The following is a 17,392-nucleotide window of genomic DNA, read 5'->3' as shown; positions in this document are numbered from 1 at the left end:
AAAAAGCATAAATATCTGTAGTTAAAAAATAAAACTTAAATACCAATGTTATCAACTGCAAAGATGGGGTTTTCCTCCGAGAGTGAGTATAGGAAATTTCCATTCGCTGCAATGTCAGCGTCTGCGCCCTGGAATTGTGTGATAGGGTTGCCAGTTAAGTTTGGACTCCTGTTCTCCGAAATTGACAGAGCTGTTGGGGATGTAAGGATCGGGCTGTTGTCATTTATATCTGTTACGGTTACCGTTATCGTAGCTGAAAAGACGTTAAATTGAAAGACTGCATCAAAAAAAAAATTTAGCGATATAGAATAAGAATAATATATAGATTAACTGACGGATATTCTTCTCTTGAGGGGTAGGAACTATATACTCGACTGTTTTTTTTGTTCAGACAACTTTGAGCGATCGATATATTCATCGTAGAGTTGTGAGTGATATCATTAAACAGCCTGTTTAGCGTAGAATATGGAATTAAAAAGATTTTCTTGAATTTCACTTTCTAGAGCGAGTTATCGATGTTTAAATGTTTGTGATTATTAGACCAATTTACGTTAATTTTATTCACAATTTCCTGAATTTTTGCCCAAAATTTCGTCAAATTTGCTAAAATATTTAAAAACTGTTACAATTGTACTGTTCATTTTTTTAAAGACAAAAATAATGTTGACTTTTTTGATTTAATTTTTTTGACTAAATGTTTCAAAATTCAGCCTTTTTCATCAAATATTGCCCAAAATAAGCTACTATGGTCCACTTTGAATACATTTCCCGGAAGTACACACCCCAAAAACAACTAACACAGTCTTCACAAACTAAAAACGTAGCTAGTTCTACTTCGGTTTCCATTAAAAAGTAGTCTGGAATTAAAATTTTGCCGTTTTTTGCTAACTTCACTCTATGGTTATCAAAAACCCAGCATTTCTGTTGATCTTTTAGCTAACAAAATATCTAGATCAATGACATTCGAAACAATTGAGTGTTTTTAATGGACGCAAAGCAATAGCAAGGCTGGTTTTGATCCAATCTCCGACTGATACGAACCAAAAATAATTCGGATTGTAATCAGTCAGCCTTTTTTGAAAAAAGTGTGATCTTTTTTTATTAACTAAAGAAAAGAACAATTTCAACTAAAGCTCACTGTTGATAGGTCTAATTGGCTTCCTAAGAAGTTCCAAATTAAACTATCTAATTTCTTTACTCGAAAGATTATCGTCGTTTTGACTTGATGGCTTAAAGAAATTTGCCACTATTTTTCTCTTAATCTGGTCAATTTGTAGCTTAGTGTCAGTGGAGAAAGAATGCATCTCCTTCCTTTTCTTTCAACTGAATTCAAATTTAATCTTTTTTTTGTGGTTTTACGCGTTAAGTTGTGGTTTTCTGGCTTTGATACTACTAGATTAAACATTTTGTTTTTATTTTCAGGCTTTTAACCGTTTTTCACATTTTTTTCGTTTTGTCACACTATCGCATTATTGATAGTTCACATATTACGTTATTGGCGTTCAAAATAAGGTTAATTGAATATATAAAAATCTTTAAAATTACAGATTATGGTTTTTAAGGGCTGAGACAACGCTTTCTCGAAGAATTTAATTGATTTTTTTTTTACATTTGTCTTTAACTGTCGTCTTTACTTTGTCTTTTTAGTCGTATGACATTTCCTGGATAATGACGGAATAAAGGAGGAAATAATGAGCCCATATTCTGATTTCAGTAGATAGGTGATGGTTTACATGACTTTGAAAACAATTGTTTACAAAAATTAAAAACGCAATTTAAATTCGCATTTTTGTTCTTTTTAGTCTATTTGTTACTTAGTCCCGTTGATTACAGGTCAAACATGACATAATTAATGTCCCGAGAAGGTGCAAGTGTACAAAATCCAAAGTTTTCAAAGAATTCGTTTTGAGTTTACTGTTTTCGGCACAATTATTCCAAAAAATAATGAATATTTTTTATTTTTGTCTATATTTGACGTTCTTTTTGTAGAGTGAGACATATTCTAAATAATTGCAGGTCTCAAGTGCTTTTTTTGGACGAGTAAACAAATTAACAATTTCATTTTGTAGCTAATGGCTTTCATGACTTTGAAGACAATTTGTTTTCGAAAAACACAAAACTATTACTTATTTTCGTCTTTTTTTCTCTTTTTGTCTACACTTTACCTATTCTCATTAATGAGAGGTCTCATACCACATTATTGGAGGTCTACGAAAGCTCTATTCAACATAATTTGAGGGGCTGAATAATTGAACATTTTTTGAGGGGCTTATTATTGGCGTTCGAGGAAGGCTCAATTGAATATATTTTGTGGGGTTAAATACGGCTTTAAGGCTTCGACAGCGTTTTCTCGCAACTTTAAGTATAAAAAATTTTAGGAAAAATTGAAAAAGGACAGGTCTGAATGCTCTCCTATAATAGCGCATGTGGTCATAAATATGTTGGATGATTTCAATTGCTATCTAATGTATTTATTTAATTTGATTTTAATTGTTTTTAAAAATATAAGCCAATTTTTTAACATTGCTTTTTTTGTTCTTTTTTGTCCAGTTGTTACCGAACCTTTTTTATGGAGTGGTCCATATCTTTTCTAGTGGAGTACAAGTTATTTTGTATAGTTTCAATTTTGTCTGACGCTATTTTGACCTTGGTAATGGGTTTTTTTTAAAAAAAAATTGACATAAATTTTGGACGTAATTAATGTTTGTTATTGTTGTTTCATTTTCTTGTTCAGCTTGACTTGCTTTCTTAATAATGGCTTATCTTTTCAATCTAATGAGGCATTTTTTACTCCACAGAGTTATTTGCGTTGGAGGCGGTCTTTTTGTTCAGTACAGATTTTTTAAAATTGAATTTTTGGGTGTTATCTATCTGCCATTTTGGGGGTTTTCATCAGACATTTATGCCAAAAAAGTGGATGAGCGGGGTCGGTACTATATGTGCGTACGCACATTACCGAGCGGCCTTGTTAGGATTTATAGCCACGTTTTAACACTCAATTCACTTCCACCGAGAATTGAAACGCAATCGCGGCGTTCTAGAAAAATGATTTTATGACTAATTTTTAACGTCCTTTAAAAAAGAACATCCATAGCAGTGGACAAAAAAATTACTCATTTCGAGATTTCCTCAACTCATTTTGTGTACTTTTTAAATACTAAGAACAGCTGGTTTGTTGCTAAAATTACAAATCCAAACATTGGGAAATCTAGTATCTAAATGGGAAAATTTACCCCTGTCAACTTGTTCAACTCCATCAGCCGCATTCAGATCAGTAACAATACAAACGAGGTTGTACTGGTCAACTTGTTCACGATCAAGCGAGTGTTTCAGCACTAATTCATTGTTCTCCATTCTAAACGGTGCTGTTAGTGAAAGCTGAGAAGGTATTGGATCCAAGCGGAAGTCGAGGTCTGCATTCTCATCAGTGTCAGTTGCAATCAACTCTCGAACCACAGACTCCAATGCCTATGAACCATCAGTTCATGTGATTACAAATAACTGAAGTTTAATTCATCAGAAATGTGATTACAAATAACTGAAGTTTAATTCATCAGAAATGTGATTACAAATAACTGAAGTTATAAATTATCAAAAATGAACATGCAAAGTCTGGACTGCATGGAATAAAAATCTACAAGATTATGGATTTGATTTAGCCTATTAAAATTTATATCTAGTTCCCTAGTCGATCGAGACATGATGTTAATCTTTCAAGATCCTGCAAAAAGATGTCAATCTTGCAAGATCCTGCAAGAGGATGTTTATCTTGCAAGATCTTGCAAGAGGTTGTTAATCTTGCGAGATTCTTTGAAGATTAACATCCTCTTGCAAGATCTTGCATGATTAACATTCTGAATCGACTAGGGTTAACAAGCGAAACAACCTACTAGATCTTCGGGCACCGATATTGTGTAAGAGGAGGGGCTGAATACAGGCATTTTGTTGTTCACATCCAGAACGCTGACATTGACCTTGACCGTGGACCAGGGCAAACTCTGGTCCAACTGGTTGTAGGCGGACACCTCCAACTCATAAGAACTTGGGTAGCTGTCCAGGTCCAGAAGGGTGGAGTCTTCTATCTGTACCAAGTGATAAAAACCATTCAAAAATGATTTACTTCCATCAAAATGATGCTGACCATTTATGTTTTTGAAGGTTAATGATCTGAAGGATACAGTGCGTGCACTTCTAAATTTAATTATACAGTCAGCTCGGCCAAAAAAAATCGTTTTCCTTGTTCAATCGTGTCTGGTGAACGCTTCCAAGACAAAGAATCTACCACCCGAGACTTCTGATGCAATCAAATTATTGTACGCAAGTTTACAACTAAATAAAATTTATTGCAAAGATCAGCTTGGTTATCAGAATTTTGGTCGCTCAGAAGAAAGGAAACAACAAACAATTCGAAAGGAAGCATTTAGATTTTTTAAAGAGTTTAATGACTTCGGAGACAACCCATTGATGTTGTATTTTGACCTTACATACGATTGAATTCAATCCGAATTATTAGTTCACGATGAGTATATCTATCTTCTGTTTCTGATTTCCGTCTTTTGTGTTTTACTTTAGTCTTCAGTTATGATTGAAAACGGTCATTGGGTGAGCAAAAATTCAAGTAAAAGTTGACAATATCCCAACTCTTTAGTTTACAATGGACCAAACAATTCCGCCCTGTTTGGACGAGTATTTAAAATTAAAAAAAGTCAACTAAGGAGTATGTTATTTTAATGACACTTAGCCATATTGTATCTATGCTTAACTCTTTAAAATCTGGCCGACGAAACGTTGGGAAATGGAAGGGGAACTGCCCATTTTGTCTCATCTCATTAATACAATTGCCACTCTAGAAGTTGAAAATCAGATTTTTCCAAATTCTACAGTGACACAAACTAGTTCGATTTTCAAGCTGCCCTTTTGAAAGCCAAAGTCTTCTTTTGAACCAAATCACGCAATTGCTTTATTTACGAAAAGAAAGCTTTAACAAACATTTATTTGCTTAAAATGGAAAAAAATTTAACGATTTTTGTCATAGTCGCAATAACGTCTGATGTTCAGGTTAAAGAGACATATACACATTAAATGTTTCTTGATGAACTGGGAGAGCTTAAAATGCGTCTTACAGCGCTGCGAAAAGGCACACTGTCCAATAAAATAAGAGATTTTTCTGTTACCTCCCCCAAACCCTACATAGCTGTTATCTTTGCCCTCCCCCAAACGAGATTTTCCTCAATATCAACGCAATTTATTTCCTATCACTAGCTGAGTTTCTGAGTAGACGGAAAGCACTTTTGAGTTTACCGCAAAATTAACTCGATCAACTTAACTCTTGTAGCGAAGAACTGTGTAAAAAAGAAATTTCCATTAATGATTACCTTTAATGAAAAATTTTAATTGCATATATGCATTAGTTTCGCTCCATTAGAATTTAGTAAATGCAAAATGTTCCTATTTTTACATGAAAAGTACCACGCGATGGTACCACGTAAATGTTTTAGACGCAAAAAATGGCCGTAATCAGCAAAAAAGATCATTCATGCTCACAAAATGAAGTCTGAAACGTGGCGAATAATAGAAAAGGGCAGCTGAGAACAGACTACTGTTAATGCATGCAGACTAAGAGCCTACAGCTGCTCCGCTACGACAACGCAGAAACAAAATTATTATTATTATATGTATCAGTATGCTTAAACATGTATAACAGGGGGGTTATTTTTCCGCAAATAACTTGGAATAAGTATGGCTTACTATAATGTTTCCAGACACGTTGTTGAGGGAGAATCGATCACTGTTGGTCATACTGTACAAGACTGTGCTGTATGGCACACTGTAGTCACCGTCACTTGCACTCACATTTCCCACTACATAGCCTGAAAAAAATTGATGAAGTAATCCTGTCGTGACCATATAGACTTAGCTTCCCAATAGAGTACGAATAGCTCGTAGCAAGTTTTCAAGCAATCCGAATGGCTGGCATGGCAATTTTTCCAAAATTAACAGCAGACACAACATTAAAAGCTCTCTAGCGAGCATGGTAAAGTTGACACCAGAACGTACTAGGAATATTGTTCGCAAAAAATTCTGATTGGTCAACGCTTAAATTCAGCCAATGAGAATAGAGAATAATTTTCGATGTCTCTTGCTGTTTTTCTTTTTCCCGTTTTACAATTTTTTTCCGGTTTTTCTGTTTTCGATCTATTGTCCTTTCGATCTGTTAATTGTCCGGTCATCAGCAAATTAATTGGTCGAACTAAAGAACAACACCAGTAGCCAATTCTTTTGAGCATGGGATGAAACCCAAATCATGTCGAACGCTGATTAATCTCAAATCAACTAGATCGAAAATACTCAGAGCTAGTAGATATATCACAGAAAACCAAAATAAAGCTAATTTACAAGAAATTATCATCTAAAGAACATAGTTGAAGAACATTGTGAAAGTTTCTTTCATAACTGCTGGTTAAGGTTTACACGACATAATAATGTTTAATTTTTCCACCTTTTGGGCAATTTTTCCTCTTTTCCTGTTTACTATTCTCATTGCCATAATTTAAATCAAATTTAGAGGTTCCGTTAAACAAAAAAAAATTCTTTCGAATGGTACTGGTTTGAATTGCGTGGGCAGATGCAGTTTTAACATTCCGCCAAATTCTTTTTGAGAATTTGTTATAGTATTTTAAGAGGAACTTTATCCCAATTCTACTTTTAACGAATTTTATAGAAATTGAATTAAATGCTAAAACAAGACAGTATATATAGAGTAGAACGACATACCCTGGGATGCATTTTCAAATATAGAAAATTGGTAGCTGTCAGAGGAGAACTCGGGGTTAACATCATTCTGGTCGACCACATCAATAATGACAAGTACGTCTGATGTCAACTGAGGATCTCCGTTGTCAGCCACTAACACGTTTAGAGTAATGTTTCTGAAAGCATGAAAAACTGAGCAAAAACGGAACAAAAAACGAGCAACTGACCCATAAAAATTTGTGCATTTTAAGGGACACGAGTACAGCGCTTTAAATGTCATTATTAGTCGACGAGAAAATGTACATCAATGCTAAAAAATGTTCTTATTGAGTTCCTAATAGATTACCGCAAAAATTCGGAACAGATGATATTAAAGTCACGCAAGAGTTCATCCCTACAGTCTGGATGAGACAAGATGAAAGGTTGTGAATGACACCACGAAAGGTTTGTTAAATATCAGTATCTTTTCTATTTGTGCACCCCCCCCCCCCACGTTTTGCGCCCCCAGTTACAGAGAAGGTGTAATTACATCGTGAATTATTATGTAAGAACAGGGCACGAGCGTCCGATGGCAAATAATATGCAGCCATTAGGTGGGGTTGAGGAGGGGGGGGGGGGGGGGGGGGAGCAAAAATGGAAAAGATCCGGTATCTGTATTAATTTCAGAGAGTTAAAAAGAATTGGAGTGGAGCATCATAACACCTTCTTGTTATAATGGGGAGAACGAGGCCCTTACCCAGTCTTAATCGACTCTCTGTCCAGCTTTTTCTCCAAACTGATTAGGCCAGTGTCTGCGTCCACATTCCACTCTCCATCTGTAGAGGACACGAGTAAAAATGTGAAATCTTTGTTCGGACTGGTAGCGTCTCCATCCGAAGCCTAGAATTATAGACCGATTAGAGGCAAAGCAGAATACTATGATGCAGGGAATCATTCCAGGAAACAAATTCCCACTTCGCTCATGAAATCCAGTTTTTATCAGATCGAATTTTGACGTTTTGAGTCCATCACTTTTGTGATTTTTATCAATGCTTTTTAGTTTAATGTGGATTTTTGCTTTGAAACCAAGAAAGAAGAAAAATTAATTTCTACCTCAAAAGAAAATCAAGACCGACTTTTATTTTATATGTGGATATAACATTAAGCATAGAGAGGACAAAAGACCTGGTTAAGTGACCTGAAATTTGCCCATAGCTAAAACAAATCAAATGTCTTTATTCTTTTATTCGAATCATGTAACAATTTCCGATGATTTTGAAAGGTTCCGATGAGATCTGCGAGACTCGTTCTATAAAGTTTTTAGCTTGTACCGCAAAAACTTGAACTTACTTGAAGTTGTACAGTGAAAAAATTCACATTCTCTTCAACTGTCGCATAATATTCCTCCTTGTCAAACTCTGGCTCATTGTCATTCACATCTAAAATGAGCACTGTCAATGTGGTATCGGTAATGTGGCTACCGTCGGTAACTTGTACATCCAACACGTATGACGTCACACTCTCGTAGTCAAAGCTAGATTGGGACTGGAGAGATATGATTCCAGTTTGGTTGATATTCAGGATACCAAAAGGACAGTCGGGTGACTGTTGTTGAGGAGTTTGAGAAGAGCAGGAGAAACTGTACGAGAGCGTGGATTCAGTATCAACGTCAGTTGCCTGTAACACACATTCAACCAAGTTACAGATCAACTAAAGATATTTTTTTATTCCATCCATTGCATCACGAACTAAACCAGAAAGGAAGACACCGGAAACACTTCCCAAAAACCTGAAACTATTAGTCATTCAAAAACAACTGTCTTGCTCATTTCTGAAACGATTAGAACCATTACCTGATGTCTGCGCTAAAATTGATTACGTTTCAACTTTTTCATAAAAGTTGCAGCTTTTCATAAGGAATGACAATGAATAACGGAAAAAGAAATATAGCCGATAGGTAACCGGAAAATGACCCCGACAAAAAACAAACGAAAATCTCATTGTTGATATAACTGGTGCGCAGCGTTGGTTACGATGATGATTTCGATTAATTTCGTTCCCATACTGAAAGTAATTTAGGTTAAAACTAATACATTAATTCATACTGTCTAAAAATAAACAGTAAAAATCTAATACAGTTTCTTTGCATGACTGGGCCGGCTTTATGATTTTATCCTATCTCATTTGATTTGGCTCTTTTACCATGATGATATTCACGGGAGAAAACACAACTTTCTTGAACGATTTCTTAACTTCACTCAGTCAAATCAGTGAGTGAACTAAGTCACTGTCACACGTGAAATATCTATGCGAATTGCGTAAATAGAAAAACTCAACAGAAAGTAAAGTGAACCGAGGAGCATAAATATTAGCCGATTGAGGGGCTGACTAGGTTCGCTTAAAAAAAACCCTCAACAACCATTGGATTTCTTATAAACTCATAAAACTGCTCAAAATTTATAGAAGTAGAGCCTTATTAGGAAAGCGTAGCTTAGGCTGCAATACAATTAGCTCCAATTGGAGTTTGTTATAAAAAACAAATATCAGCCTATTGTTAAAACAGGTAAGTCACTTATGATAAAATAACTATCAGAAATCCAACTGCAAAAGCATTTCGAGAGCATAGCAAATGACGTTGCGCGTGAAATTAAGTTGCAGTAGCGTTAAATTGGTCACAAAATCGACAGCTGACTGATAAATGTACCCTAAAAGGAATATGGAAAGAAATTTTAAAAAATCTGCGGACTCGTCTATTTCTTTACATGAGCGCTTTCGTCGTTAAAGTAATTAAGTCAAAGAAAAACGAGCAACTCAAAGAAAAGCGGGTACGAAAATCAAAATATGAAAATTTTTTAACTTACTTTTTATATTCTGTCAGCTCTGCAGCTCAGTAAAAACTCTGCCAATCGACTACATGGAGATAGTAACAACTAAATGAAAAGAGCAACTAACTTAAATTCTACAAATTATCAAAAACTGCGAAAAAATATAAAAAGTCTAAAAAATTCTCCAAATGCACCCTGAAGTCTGATTAAAAAAAGAGAAAGGTCAAAAATTCTCCACAGAAGAGCCTTGATGAAGCAATACTTTAGAGAAAAAATGGGACTTGAGATGAAGTTAAAAAATACTTTCGAAAAAGCCGCGAGTGATCAAAGCTCTTCAATTGGTTAACGAGATCTTTTTACCCACGCCGTACTTCTCACCTTTCATTCATCACCTGTATGGACAACCACAAGTCTCTACACTCTCTACTCGTAACTTTCGTTCAGCAAGAACAAAAAGATTTCTTTTCACATGCACCATTTGACTTTCGTATGTGAAAAGTCAATTAGCCCATTAAAAACAAATCACAATACCCCCCCCCCAAAAAAACATTGAAAAAAACAAGAAGATATCAACAAGGCGGCTCGTTAATGTGCGTTCGCACATGATGTTTCGATCCGAGCTCATCTACATTTTTGACTTAATTGTCAACCAAATGAACAGATAACAAAAATAGATGTTTGAATTTAAAAAAAATGCTACATTTTAAGTTACTTAAACACACTAAATTCTGCCTCGATGAAATAGCAATCATAGGTTTCATTCATGTGACATCAATAACTCATCACAATAAGTCGTATGGCAAAAAAAAATACATCAAAACCACGAAATTTTTGAGAAAACCCATAGTATCAAAGTAAAAAAATTCTATAGCTTTCAACGGAAGGCTTTTAATACGCTAAATTATGCCTAGATGATGTGACGACTGGGATCTTTGTTATTCAAAATTTATCAATAAGACCTTACAACAAGTCATTGACTATGAAAACAACAACAAAAACAGGCAAAATCCAAAAGTTCGGTAGAAAATTGAGAGAAGAAAGTGTCGAAGCTATTTAAACCATAAGCTTGTTTCTCTGAAAACTTTTTCAACGATCCATTGAACGTCTTCACTAAGCCAATGGGAGCTATCAATATTAGGATAATGTAATACGATTTCAAAAGGAACCAAAATTACTAAAATAAAATCCAAAAATATTATAAAAATTATGAAAACTCGTGCACCGAAGTAAAAAAAAAACCAATAGTTAGAAGACAAAACTGCTAACTAGAAAAATTGTTGCTGATGTAGAAAAAAAGCGGTTCTGTCATTACCGAGACTGACTTACAATCCACGAAAATAAGCATAAGATTGATTTATGTTCAAAAAAAATTAAAAAATATTTTTAAAGTTTTAACAGCCATTAAACTCAAAAGCTTTCATAGGAATTCAATGAATACGCTCAGCTATGCCACGATGTGAATTCAAGGATGTTAATGATGCCGAGGTAATCAATAAGACATCACAATATGTCTTATGACTATGAAAAAAAAACAACAAATACAGGCAAAAACCAAAATTTCTTTAGAAAAATGGAAGAAAGTGTTGAAGCCATTTAAACCATATTTTTTTTCTCAGAAAGTTTTATCTATGATCTTTTGGACGTCTTCACTAAAGGAAGATGTAGCCATCAATATTAGGATGACGTGATAAGATTTCAAAATGAACCAATAAAACGAAATGTCCAAAAAATTTTAAAAAAAATTTGAAATCTTGTGGCATTGAAGACGTATAACCAATAGTTATTCGATAAAGATGCCAATGAGACTAACTTATGTTGCAGTGGCATGAAGGAGTTCAATCCTGTTTTTACTGAGACGAACTTACCGTTCACAAAAATAAGTTTATGATTTACTATGAATTTATTTTCAAAGTCTTAACAACCATTAGCTGTCCACTCATAGCACTAGATAGGTTCACTTAATGCTCATTAGCAAATCTATTGCACCTTTAGTCAAAGAGTTTATGCCGTAGGATTATAAAACTTTAGTAAAACCTCAAAAAATAAATCAAAATTTCATTTGAAATTACGAAATTTGAGATACGAGTCCAAAAAAAAACATGAGCGATCCCTTTGAAACAAATTTTTTGTTCATTGGGCTTCATTTGATCGTAAAAGAGGTTTGTCATTAACGGAACTTCGATATTAAAAGTGTCTAGTAGTCTCTAGGTGACTTCAAAAAACAAAAAAATTGCAAAATTTTCTTAAAAAAAGAGCTCCCAAACCTAAATCGAATTTTTTTTATATAATAAACTTCCCTCTAAGACTAGAACTAGTCTTTATTATCTCCTTTCGTCTATTAAAAACCTAAAATTGATTTACTTTTTGGCGTGAAATCTAGTTTTGAATTAAATTTTTCGTAGAAAAAACGTTAATTCGAACGAAAATTACGGTAAAAGTGAACAAAAGTGAACCAAATATCCAGTGTTATGAATATCAATGAAATTTTAAACCTCGATAACTCCTCGAAAAAAAACGAAATTCAAAAAAATCTTTTTAATTTCGAATTCTACGCCGGACGAGCTTTTTAATGATACCACGCACATTTCTCTACGATGAATATATCGGTCGGCCAAAATTCACGGAACAAAAAAAAACCCATTTGAGTATATAGTTCCTCCCCCCACAAGTGGGGTCGGAACAATAATGACTTCAATGACATCATCAGCAATGGATTCGAAGCTATTAATAACAAACAGGGTGCAGCTTGCCTTCATTTCAAACACGGTTGAGCCGACAGTCAAGTTCTCCATTAGTGACACCTGGAACGATTCCTGCTCAAACAGCGGGGCATTGTCATTGGCATCTAATATTGTAATATCGACAGTAGTGAACGCCGGAGCACCACCTCCATCTGTCACTTGCAGCTAAAAGTACACAAGTGTTGGTGATTGAGCGAACTCATATAAGAAGCAAACTCATTTGCAGGAATAATTTTGTGTGCAACATTTTGTTGGTTTCGTTTTCCAAAGCCGATAGAATTTTATTGCAATAGTTAATCTGACTATTTAAAAATCTTTTTAAAAAATTGTTGAAATTTCTGATGTTCTGTGCAATTTTTTTTTTCATGTTCACCACTTTTGACTATTATTCACGATGTTTTTCTGTTCTTTTTTCGTGAACGCTACAAGGAGTGATATTTGAACAATAATGATGAATAATTACACTTGTTTGAAACCGTCAACGGGCATCTGGTAGTTTTTATATCGTTAGAGCTTATCGTTTTAAAAAAATTTTTGCATTTTTTGGATTCACCTGTATTTATTGTTCTCTTTGTTGTTGTATCACAATTTCATTAGGGAGAAAAATCATTAATTTTTAGAGAGACATTTAAACAACATATTTAAGATTTCTAGTGGATAGCATATGCTATTTATGCTATTAAAATATGTGCTTATGGAAATTATATGTGAATTTTTGAGTCGGACTGTTTTCGGTTCATTTGTTTTTTTTTCATTATAGCCTCAGCTTACCGGTTTTTTAACGTAGAGCCCCCCGATAATCGTACACAGCATATTGGAGGCTAGAGTTTTGTTTGGATGGAGCTATAATGGCAAAAAAACTGACGGTTTTAATTTTTTATCAAATAGTCATGTTGTTAATAAGTTCCAGTGGAAAGATAAACAAGCCTGTAAAATTTTTCGAGTTGATAGCTTAATATTCTTAAGCTTTTATAACTGCTTTTTACAAAACGCTGCGAATTTGTGAATTTTTGCCCGTTTTTGTTTTTTGTCGTAATACTTATCCTCAATAATGACAGGTTGCTCTCTTTGGTTCTCTAATAAGACCTAAGCTAAGATATTCGAAATTTCAGATCGATAGGTTACGGTTTCTCGTGGCCTCATTGCTATAAAATTTATTTTAATAATAAATATAGTTTTATATTGCCAGCAAATGTGGTACTTTTCGCTCTCTTATCCCTTAATCTCAATGCTGAGAGGTCCCATGGTTAGATGAAGGCTTTCACTCGACTTAGTTTTTGGTTGGTTCTCAATTCACGATTCTGTTGGTTCAAGTCTTTCGTTGCTAGAAATTTTTGCAGATAGTGAAGCCTGGAGAGTTTTTGATATCATGCTGATAATACATAAAAATCACTAAAAGTTTGTATTTAAAAGTTACGAAGCCATACAAAACTAGTTGAATGTTTGACGCTGTTTAATTTAGTTTTTATCTTAATTCAAAAAGTTCCTAAATCATTTTGGTTGACACTATTACGGTCAGCCAATTTCAAGTTCAAGATCAAGACTAATTGAGGTTTTCGTTCAGTAGTTTCGAATTTGTTTGTATAGAACATTTATGCGCAGATTCCGGAAACTCTTTATTTGAGTTGTTCTTTTCTAAAGGAGCTCATGCGGTTTCAAATTTAATTGAAAAATCGCTGAACAGTTTATCTAATTTAGCACAAAAATAAGTTTTGAAATTACTAGATAATGTTGTATTAAGTTATTAGAAAACAGTTCTACATTTGATTGTTCATCATAGCTATTTTATTTAAGCCAGAGAGCAACTTGAGGTAAAAAAATTTTTCAGCTTCTATGGAACAAGTTGCATGATAATCTAATAATTTTTGTGTTTTCATAAACCTGTTAATCAAATCATTTTTTTCATTGAAATAGGGCATTATCGAAGTAAAACATTTTAGCGCAAGAAACGTCTTTTTCTAAATTGCCGCAAATTAGGTTTTTAAAATTAGTCAAGCCCTGCAGAACTAGTTGAATGTTTGACGCAGTTTAATTTAGTTTTTATCTAAATTCAAAAAAGTTTTTAAATTATTTTGCTTGACATTGATACGGTCAGCAAATTGGAAGTTCGAGATCATGACTAATTGAGGTTTTCGTTCAGTAGTTTCAAAATCCGTTGTATAGAACCTACCAAGAACGCGAATGACCGATATCAAAACATTATGCGCAAACGCACATTCAGGAAACTCTTTATTTAAGTTGCTCTTTCCTAAAGGAGCTCATGCAGTTTCAAATGTAATTGAAAATTCGCTAAAAATTTATCTAATTTAGCACAAAGTTACTTATTTATATTATAGCTATTTTAATTGAAACCGGTTTAAATCTTTTGGTGGCCATAAACCAAAGGGCAAATTAAGTTTAAAAAAATTCAGCTCCTGAAACTTTATGGAATAATTTCAATGATATTATAATAATTTTTATGTTTTTACAAACCTGGTAATCAAACCGAGGCTTTTTTCATTGAAACAGCACATTATCGAAGTAAAAAATTTTAGCACAAGAATCCTCTTTTTTAAATAGCCGCAAATTAGGTTATAATGGTTCCTACTGTTACGCTGAAATTTCTAGTCGGTTTATGTTAGAAAATTAATAGAACCAACTCAAAAAGCCTTTTTGATCTCTAAACGAAGAGGAACACATTAAACCGCGTCAAAACATGACAAAAACTCACAATTTTATGTTTTTATTCATTGAAGTTGGTGCCTTTAAATTCATCAAACACAATAGTCACATTGCTTAGAAAAGCAATATTGATAAGGGAATCTAATAGACAACTTTGCCGACTTTTCTTGAACACTCTTTTATGAGGTTGTGTACAAAAAGTCTTGAACTTTGAATGGAAAGTCAAAATACGGCTTGTAACAGAACTCATTCATTTTTATTGAATTATTATTGACTCCTAGGTAAACAGTCATTCCACTACAAGTGAAACAGAGCCTAAATTTAGTGGTGATGATCAAAGATCCTTTAAGATGTCAAATTATCCAATGCAGAGTCCAAATGCTCCAGGACCAGGAAAATGACAGCTTAGAGTAGCACCCAGCCGTTAAACGAAACCCGATCGTAATGAGCATCTTTAAAATATAAGAGTTGTTGTCTCCCAGCGCTGAGATCAAACAATGAAGACAGGCTTTCAACTGACCGATATTGTGAGTTCCTTGTTGACTTCGTAGTCGAAGTAAGCGACGTCCTTCACTTTGAGTGCAACGTCGCCCCATTCCAATGCAGAAACTGGTAAGTCTACTGGGTCCACAGACACATAATTGGAGGCAACAAACTCTTGTGTGTCCACAATGCTCACGCTCAAAGTTTTCTCTTCCTAGAAACAAAGTACTAAGTTTGCTTGACGAATCTCAAACGAGAGCTAACTTTGACACCAGAAAATGTAAAAATCTATTGTCTTTCACTGACTTGGAACATGAAGGGTCAAGATTGAAGCTGCGTTGAAAAAAAGGCAACACGAAACGGTGTTAAACAACGCGGTTTATCTACCCGTACCTAACTCCAAACGTCTTTCAGTACCGGGCCAGTGTAAAAGCAAAGCTTCATCGTTACTGAATCATAGACCGATTCCTGTCACTTTTTTGACTGGTCAGACGTGCGTTCATCCTGATTTTCTGATGGTGAGACCGGTCCCATTCTGGTCCAAATCTGATTCTTTAATTACCAGATTTGCGCCAATTCTGATTTCATAATGGCCAGATATGCGCTAAATCTGATTTTTTTTAACTTAGAAAACTGGCGCCAATTCCAAATTTTTACTCAAAAATGGCCTGAAAACTCCACAACAGCCGCAAAGAGTCAAAAACAGTCGGGGAACAACAAAAATAGCCTAAGAGTATTTTGTTGGCTAACAGTACCTACGGATTAGTCAACTTTCATTCCAACTCCAAAGGTATTGTCTGTGATTTCCACAAAGGAGATCTGTCTTCGTTAAGGACGTCGTTTTGTTCGAAGCAATTGCTGCAGAAGAAAGCAGTATGATTGATTGAACGAAGTTGCGTTTTGCCGTCCTCCAAAACTGTATGAGGTCCAGACATAGACTACCCAAGTTCTAAAAGAATTGCGCTTGGTGCCGAAGATGGTACTTAATCCACTTTGATTGCTGAAATAGAAGATCTGTTGTCCTGTCCAGCCGATATTGCGACTTGCAGGGTATCCAGAGTTAGCATATTGAAGTTTGTGAGATCATCAAAATTTCTGACAATCTCTCCCGGTTGCTCCTTCAATTTTTGGGAGATTGATGTTCTCCACAACATATAACTGTTTGAGGTTTTAGCCTTCGCATTATTCCAAATTTGAAAATTCTGCTGATGTTGTGTAACCTGTCTTTGTGTCTGTTCCGTCTGATAATTCAAAAACAAGTTGTTGATTTGTCTCTTTTTGAAGGTGCTGTTTTTCAGAGTAATATTCTCAAGGCGTTAGTGTTGTGCAGGCGTTTGTTGGAACTTCAAACTCCTTGTAATGTAAAACAAGAGGCATAACGTAGAGAAACCTGGTTGGCTTTGTCATCCCTATTGTTGAATTTGTCTCTTCGCTGTTGATAATAAATTCCTCAGTTGAGCGTTTATTGGCTAAATCGTGCCCTGTTTGTCCATTTTTTTTGCTCATGTCACCATTTAGAATAATATTGTGCCGTTGCTCGCATCCTCGCTCACTGCAAGTGGAGTTTGAGGGACTTTTGCGTGCTCGACTATGTGCTTCCAAACAGTTTCTGCAGAGGTTCAACTGATGAACCGTCTGCAGCCTTTCATCTGTTGTCCTTATTCCCGCTGCTATTTCTTGAATGGCTTCGTTGACGACACAAAGCAGAATTTTGCTGCTGTTGTTGCTTCCTCATGTGGTTTGAAACAGTTGTGTTCTGATCAGCTGGTTGTATTGGTTGCTGATGCTGTTGTTGATGCTCTGATGCGAATGTTGTTGATGTATGAGTCAGTTGTTGTTGTTGGCTGTTCGAATGTGTTGGTTTTTGATTGAATTGTCTGCTTCAATGTGACAAAAAAATATCCTGTTGTGTGTTGCTGGCTGTTCCTTGATGTTTTCAGAGTCGATGTG

The 17,392-nt window shown here is 34.8% G+C and overlaps 1 protein-coding gene across 1 annotated transcript in view; it reads right to left on the bottom strand.

Moving 5' to 3' along the window:
* The window catches only part of LOC142340435 (cadherin-23-like), a 144,221-nt gene that overhangs the window by 50,032 nt on the left and 76,797 nt on the right, over positions 1-17,392 (bottom strand). Inside the window, exons 9-17 of the mRNA XM_075391011.1 lie at positions 15,480-15,656; positions 12,308-12,463; positions 8,083-8,409; positions 7,490-7,632; positions 6,775-6,929; positions 5,749-5,870; positions 3,891-4,082; positions 3,234-3,468; positions 44-253 (exon numbers count right to left, since the gene is read on the bottom strand). Of these exons, the coding sequence (XP_075247126.1) occupies positions 44-253; positions 3,234-3,468; positions 3,891-4,082; positions 5,749-5,870; positions 6,775-6,929; positions 7,490-7,632; positions 8,083-8,409; positions 12,308-12,463; positions 15,480-15,656 (1,717 nt within the window). The remainder of the gene's footprint in view (positions 1-43; positions 254-3,233; positions 3,469-3,890; positions 4,083-5,748; positions 5,871-6,774; positions 6,930-7,489; positions 7,633-8,082; positions 8,410-12,307; positions 12,464-15,479; positions 15,657-17,392) is intronic.

Source organism: Convolutriloba macropyga, chromosome 5 (genome assembly GCF_964194025.1).
Source record: "Convolutriloba macropyga chromosome 5, txConMacr16.3, whole genome shotgun sequence".
Lineage (NCBI taxonomy): Eukaryota > Metazoa > Xenacoelomorpha > Acoela > Convolutidae > Convolutriloba > Convolutriloba macropyga.
The sequence above is the reverse complement of the archived record's forward strand: the minus strand, read 5'-3'. Positions and strand labels throughout refer to the sequence as shown.